The 7,614-nt window shown below is 39.2% G+C and overlaps 1 protein-coding gene across 1 annotated transcript; it reads right to left on the bottom strand.

Annotated features, from left to right (window-relative positions):
- Positions 1-4,763: 4,763 nt before the first annotated feature.
- Positions 4,764-7,300, bottom strand: LOC145157799 (uncharacterized). The gene is made up of 5 exons (XM_079076790.1): positions 6,347-7,300; positions 6,120-6,272; positions 5,794-6,043; positions 5,118-5,719; positions 4,764-5,057 (listed from the first exon to the last, which is right to left on the bottom strand). Exons 1-5 carry the CDS (start codon positions 7,298-7,300, stop codon positions 4,764-4,766), a joined length of 2,253 nt encoding a protein of 750 aa, XP_078932916.1.
- Between the last annotated feature and the right edge of the window lie 314 nt (positions 7,301-7,614).

Below are 7,614 nucleotides of genomic sequence, written 5' to 3'. Positions count from 1 at the left end.
AGCAAGCTTGGCCCACACCGGTGTTAGGAACTTGAGCACTCGGCCTTGCTGGAGTCTTGCAGAAACGGGCAGTATGCCCCCTTCTGTTGCAGTTAGTGCACTGCATTTCCCGGCAAGGTCCGTTGTGATGGAAGGTGCATTTGTTGCACTTCGGAAGATTACCGGCATAAGGCTTCGCTAGTAAGGGATTAGCAGGGACAACAGGAGTTACCGTGGCAACATTGATTGTAACTAGTTGTTGTCTCTTTGAGGATTCTTGTGAAGTCCCGCTTTTCCTCTTGTTCCACCCCTTTTTCTTGTTGTTGTTGTTGTTTCCCTTATGTTGATCGGGTGTAGAAATTGTTGTTTCCCTTATGTTGTTGTTGTAACTAGTTGTTGTCTCTTTCCGTGATCTATAAGAGATTGTGCCAGCTCTTTAGCGCTGTCAAAAGTAACAGGCCTTGATGCTAACACACTTGACTGGATCTGGGGCGACACTCCCCAAATATATCTCTCTATTTTCTTGCTCTCTAGAGTAACCATATCAGGGCAAAGAATTGCCAGATCACAGAATCTATTAGTATAGGCTGATATGTCAGAACCAACCATTACAAGACCCCAGAGTTCCTGCTCGAGTTTTTGAATTTCCCCTCGTGGACAGTACTCTCTCATCAGCATGGCTTTCAAGTTCTCCCAGCTTATCGAATTTGCCACTATCAGAGTCAGTGACTTAACGTGGCCATTCCACCAAGTTAAAGCCCTGTCAAAAAAGGTACAAGTAGCAAACTTGACCTTATTGTTCTCTGGGCAGGCGCAGATTTCAAAGACTGCTTCTGTCTTTTCTATCCACTGCCTTAAGATCATAACCCCTCCAGTTCCATTGAAATTTCTGGGTTTGGCATTTGTAAAATCCTTGTAGGTGCATTCCCGGGGGTGCCCATGACTCTCTCCATGGTTGGACGAGGTGCACCTGTTCCCGATCCACTAGGGACAGGAGTATTGATGTGTGATATGGCAGCCGCTACGGCCGCCGTGACAGCTGCTTGGAACATAGCAGCGTCGAACTGAGGAGGTGGTGGAGGTGGTGGTATCGGTGTTTCGTTATTATTGTTACGCCTTGGATGTCTGCGAGGAGGCATCTTTTAACTTCAAGTTTAAAAGATAGAAACAATGATAAGAATCCAATAGTATAAAGAATGAAAGTGTCTTGTGAACTAAGTCGTCGTAGTTCGATATCAAATGAGAGTATGAATTTCTAAATAGATTAGATAACTGCCAAAATTACTGGTATATAAGATGTAAATGAGTTCGGGAAAATGACCTAACTATAGGTCTTACATCATACCATAAGGAAAATGTCGACAGTTTAGAAATCTAAGAAAGTACTTGAGAGACAGGAATATTTTACAGAAAAGTGCTACTTAGAGCTCAGTTAGGAAAGGCTATTCCTTATATCAAAAGAAAAGATGTACTAGACATCTTCTACCGGCAATGGGAATTCCTTGGGAGAATCCTCATATCCGCCAGTTGACGTACCACCTCTTGGAGATGTCGCTAGTGAGCCCTCTGACGAACTCGAAGTTCTATGACTTCGGTCCGAGATGCAGCTAACTGTTGCCGCAGAGTCTCATTGGTTCTTCTCATCCCTTCGACAGCGCCTTCCAGATGTCGAATGCGGACGGTGTAAACGCCCGAGTTGGCATCAATTTCCATGACTCGGTCGATGGCTGCTCGACCTTGCTCGATATTTCGAGCAATTCTACAGATCATAACAGGCAGAGCTCGATCCGCAGAGCGACCTCCGCTAAGGTCATAGAAGCTTCGGTCCCCATAGTAGGGTAAGGGTTGACCCTGTTCGTCGCTCCAGTGATTCAAGTTTGTTGCCCACAAGGGTGTGGGACCTTGAAACGCGGGTTAGGGGTTGAGATTCGGGGCCTGACCCACTTGGGGTAGGTTGTTGACTTCAGGCTCTGAGTCAGAACTATCAGAAAATCCTTCAGCATGGTGATCATCCAAAGGGATTGGGTGATCATCTTCTGGTTCTTCCTCTAGCCATCCAGCATCGCCTTGGTTTGGGAAGTACGGGTCGTCGTGGGGATGGAATCCAGCCATAATATCTACGCGAGAAAAGGGATATAAGAAATAACTAAATAGACGTACTAATTAGATAATTATAAGATTATCTTTATCAGTTACTCCAATACTTGTTTAGTGCATACCAGTTATATGTACTCAGGACCGGATAGACCTTCGAATAAGTGACCCTAACTCTAAGCCCACAACCAAACAAGGAACAAGAAGTAAAGCAAAGATCACAGATTCTAAGTCTATGACGTCCTAGGTACATATAATCTTAGTGTATCCACTTAGCAACTATTGACCTACTGATAAAGACCTTTTTAGTTCGTAGATAAGTAATTATAGTAACACCAAATACTCCCATAGTATTTCATTGTGGTAGTGTTGGTAAGTTTTTAGACTTGTTGCCATATCACAACCATTCTTGGGCATATGCTAATCACTCCTCGGACCAGCATAGTTGATCAGGCTATGCCACTCCCAGGACTGACCATACATCCCCGAGCTTACCTGTGATATTCAATAATCGTAATACTTTTGTTTTTGTCATTGTAACACTGATTTTTAGTATGAATGCAGGCATGTATACTTAGTTAAATATTTTATTATTTAAAAGTATAAACTCTTGGTCAGAGTATTTTAATCCCATTGTATTTATAGTCTGTATATCTTTTATGGGTTGATATACTCAATTCACTATAAACAATGCTCTGATACCAATCTGTCACACCCCAAAACCAAGAACGGCGGAAACGTTCAGGGGTGGAGGACGTCATGTAAAGTATCATAACAGTGCAAAGTAGTAAACAAGCAACAACATCATCCATTGCATTAAAAGTAAAGTTTTAATACATGAGTGTTCTTTCATAGTAATAAGACACCAAAATATGTAATCAAAATAAAAGACGAGTCTTGTCTGTGCTCCGTCTTCTCAAAACCTGGTCATCGTACCTGTCTACTGGTGACCTGAGAATACAAGTTATTTTGAAAGCGTAGATCAACATAAAACTGGTGAATTCATAAGTATTTTAGTGTCATTGATTTGAAAAGATGTTATGAAAGACTTGTAAATGTTTAATGAAACATTTAGTATAAGTGTGAAAACCCTAGAAAATCCCATATTTCCTACTAGTAAAAAAAAGTAGTCTTCTACCAAGACCCGAATGCTTTGAAGGTTTGCATTTCTGTATCAATGAAGGTTTTTCCCATGTGCAACTATTATTATAAATATATAGTCTACCTCATCGTTTATGTGAATGTGTCACAAAATAAAAGTAATAGGGAAAATTACATAATCATTGAAATCGTATCCTTTTACCTTAGGATAATCACGGCGTGGAAACTCGCCGAACAGTACAACCGAGAACATCCGTCGATGAACAGGTCCCGCTGTAGCTAGCAGCCAGGTGTAGGATGGTCAGTCCCGTATAGTATATATAGTATCTCTCTCTGTATAGTATATAGTATTTCTCTCTGTATAACAAGTAATAGTATCTCTTCATATAGTATTTAGTATATTTGTCTAAAGTTGCGCGTTTGGTCCCTATGTTTTGTTTTGCACTCGGACCATCCCCACGTTTTCTTTTTATTACCCGCCTGGTCCCTGGGTCGGTTAGTCGTCAATTCCAAACGTTAAGTCCCTCACGTGCTTCGCACATGAGGGGTATTTTCGTCATTTTATATAAAAAATCTATTAGAACACCCCTAAACCCCGATTCTCTCTATTTTCGAATACGCCCTTTCTTCTTCTCCTTCATTTCGTCTTCTTTGAAGTGTCGATCAACCCTAATGGAAAAAACCTGCAAGTGTGGTGAAGTTGGTGTGATACGAAGATCGACTACCAAGAAAAACCCTGGAAGACTTTTCTATTGTTGTACTGGAAAGGTAAGGACAATTTCTTCTTAAGTATATCTATATATCACATACCTTTAACACACACCAAATTACTCAAAATGCAGGGAGCAAAATGTGGTTTCATAGATTGGGTTGATGAGGACAACTTTAATGGTGAAAAAACTGAAAAAAGTATATCCCCTGATTTGCAGAAGTCATTGGATGAGCTTCAATATGAGAATAGGGCCTTGAGGCTGTTATTAGTGTTCAGTTGGGTTTTTTTTGTGTCAATTTTAATTCACAAGCTTTAATTTATGCTATCAATGTACTTATCTTTTGTTTCATCAAGGCAGTTTTCTAATGGGATGGAATTTAGTGGTTTGTAATGGAATGGAATTGAATTGACTGTTTTATAATGGAATGGAATTGAGTGGTTTGTAATGGAATGGAATTGAGTGGTTTGTAATGGAATGCAATTGACTGTTTTATAATGGAATGGAATTGAGTGGTTTGTAATGGAATGCAATTAACTGGTTTTCTATTAGAATGGAATTGAATTGAATGATTGAATAGAATTGAATGGTATTGAATTAGAATGGAATGAATTGAATAATTGAATAGAATTGGATAAAATGGAATTGAATTAAAACAAAAACATAGCAACAGATTATGGCACTAATTGTTCATACCATAATTGAAAATAGAGATACATTAAAAGTCATACCATATATAGACAACAGGTCCCAAAAGTCATTCCATAATTGTTCATAACACAAACACAAAACATAATGACAAATATAACAAACACAAAAGATCATAACACCATAATTGGTTCATAACACAGACACAAAATATAAAAACACAATCATAACTTAAGCAATACTCTTCCCTTTCTTCACAGCCTTCCTTGTCCTGCTTGAAATTCCATCACATGCACTTTGAGTTCCACTTTGCCTACCACCACCTACACTTTGAGCTTTCTTCCCAACATTCCCTTTCTTGCTTGAACTACCATCACCTGCACTTTGACCTTTCTTCCCATCCTTCCCTTTCTTGATTGAACTACCATCACCTACACTTTTAGCTTTATTCCCAGCTTTCCCTTTCTTGCTTGAACTAGTATCACATGCACTTTGACCTTTGCAGCTTCTTTTATTATGACCAAGCTTTTTTCATTTTGAACATGTCACACTCTTGTCCTTCCTTGATGCCCTACCACCCTTCACCATATCTTCTAATTCAACAGCTGATTTCCTTTTTTTCTTCCTTGGTCTTCCAATGGGGACATGATGATTAGGAGGAAGCAAAGTGGTTGGACATGGAAACTTTTCCCACATTCTTCTTCCATTAATTGGTTCAATCTTGAAAGAATACATTTCCTTCCAAGTTTTTAACCAGTAAGTAGCATGAACCCATTCTTCAGGTACGCCAACATGCTGCTTATTTTTTCGCATGTCCCATATAGCAACAAGGGCATGTTTACAGGGTATACCAGTGAGTTCCCATTTTCTACAAGAACATGTGTGCTGAGCCATGTCTACCACACATTGGTCCATCCATGGACCACTCACCTGATATTTTCCATTCCCACAGAACTTACCCACACATTGAGCTGCATCAGATTTGTTTTTTTCAAGCACACTTGTTGCAGTTGGAGTTAATGGTCCAACAGCCTTATCAATTACCTTTTGGACACTAACAATCCTTAACATAAGGTACTCTCTAATGTACTCAAGGCATGTGATAATTGGTTGGTCGCGTGCTTTCTTAATTTGATTATTTATGGTCTCACACAAGTTATTCAGAAGCCTATCACAATGAGCCCTCCCTACAATATAAATAAAAAATTATGTAAGAAAGTGAATCATTTGGTAACAATTAACCCAACAAAATAAAACAAACCTGTGAAGTGTGCCCTAGACCAATGTTGAGGTGGAATAGCTTTGACCCATTCGTAGCAGTCATTGTTTAGCTTTCTTAACTCTTCCATAGCATGGTTGAATTCTTGTATTGTTGTTGTACTTGCACAGTTCCACAACATGTCATGGAACACCTTTCCCCTACACATTTTCTTCATGTTTTCATGAATGTGTCGCAGACAAAACCTGTGTTCTGCACATGGATACAATGTACCAATTGCTTGCAACAAGCCCTATACAAAAACTAAACAACATTAGATGTAATGTATACATTGTACAATAAGAACCAAGTCCATTGAAATTACTTACCTTCTGTCTGTCAGATATAAAGGTAAAGTTGGAATTAGCTTGCAAATCAATGTCATCACCCAAGCACCTTAAGAACCAAGTCCATGAGTTTATATTCTCAGCCTCCACGACAGCATATGCCAAAGGATATGTACAGTTATTTCCATCAAGACCCTAAACATAGTGAAGGAGTTAGTAATTTAAATAAAATGGAATAAAATGACACAAGATATGTGTTTACATCTTACCACTGCTGTGAGTATCATTCCAGGATAAGGCCCTTTCATAAAAGTCCCATCCAAAGCAAGATAATCTCTTTTACCAGCTAGAAAACCTTTCTTTAATGGCCCTAGACAGATGTAGATCTGTTTGAAAGTTCTAGTCTCAGAAGATGGGTTTGGCTCACTTTCGACCTCTATCTTAACTGTTGTCCCTGGGTTTCGAGTGCGAAGTTCTTGAACATAGTCTCGTAGTGTAGTATATTGCCCTGCATAATTGCCCCTTACTTGATTCAATGCTTCTGTTTTAGCCCTAAATACCTTCATCTTCGAAATATCTACCTGGTATTCACGTTGAAGTTGTTCTTGTAAAGCTCGTGTAGGGACTGTAGGGTTGCTTTCAATCTGTTGCACAATTTTCTTTGCCAAGAACTTGTAGGTACAAGCTTTCACATTTCTTGTTTGTAGACATCTATGCTCTTTTTCGTAGGTCTTGATCTCCCAGTCAACATCTTGTTCCCACTTGCTAGCATAAAGTACCCATGGACAGTTGTTTTCTTCACTTTCTTTATTGCTTTGACTGGGCCCACATGGGTCAAGTTGACCAAGGTCTGGGATAGTACCTTTACAAATAGCTCTCACTCTGTTTTTGTCATTTTTTATGAAGTCTAGTTCCCTCCTTGTCTCCACAGCATGTTGTCTTATTGCATTTTTCAATTCTTCAGATGAGGTGAATTTTTGGTACACATAGAATGGATCACTAACTCTTGCTTCACTGTTTTCCATTGCCCTTCGAATTGCCTTAATTGACTTTCTTCTCTTGTTGCTCCCACCTTCATCAGATGATGACTCATATAAGAATACCTCATTGTTTACAACCTCAATATCATCAATTTCCCTTGTTTCTGTTTCCTTGACATTTGACCCTCCAAGATCACCCACCCACTCTATATCTTCATCAATATTTAACAAAAACTCATTCATGTCTATATCAGGTTCATCTAGGAGGTTATCTAAGTCTACTAAGAACTCACTATCATCACTGTCACCACTATCACCACTATCATCAGCATCATCTCTATTGTCACTTTCATGAGTAATCCCTCCAGTTTCTTCATTTAGAAATTCATCAAATTCATCACATATACCTTGTGTTTCACATTGGGCATCAATTTGGGCACTTTCAGTTTCTTTTGTTGGCACAACATTTGGTTTACTTGATCCAATACAATCCCCTGTTTCAGTTTCCTTCCATTCCAAAAAAAAGCCTTCTACTACACGAAGGTTGATCAACGATT

This window comes from Lactuca virosa, chromosome 2 (assembly GCF_052849685.1).
Source record: "Lactuca virosa cultivar CGN04683 chromosome 2, Lactuca_virosa_CGN04683_v6, whole genome shotgun sequence".
In the NCBI taxonomy this organism is placed as follows: Eukaryota; Viridiplantae; Streptophyta; class Magnoliopsida; order Asterales; family Asteraceae; genus Lactuca; species Lactuca virosa.
Note: the sequence above shows the minus strand (reverse complement) of the source record. Positions and strands in the feature narration are given on the sequence as shown.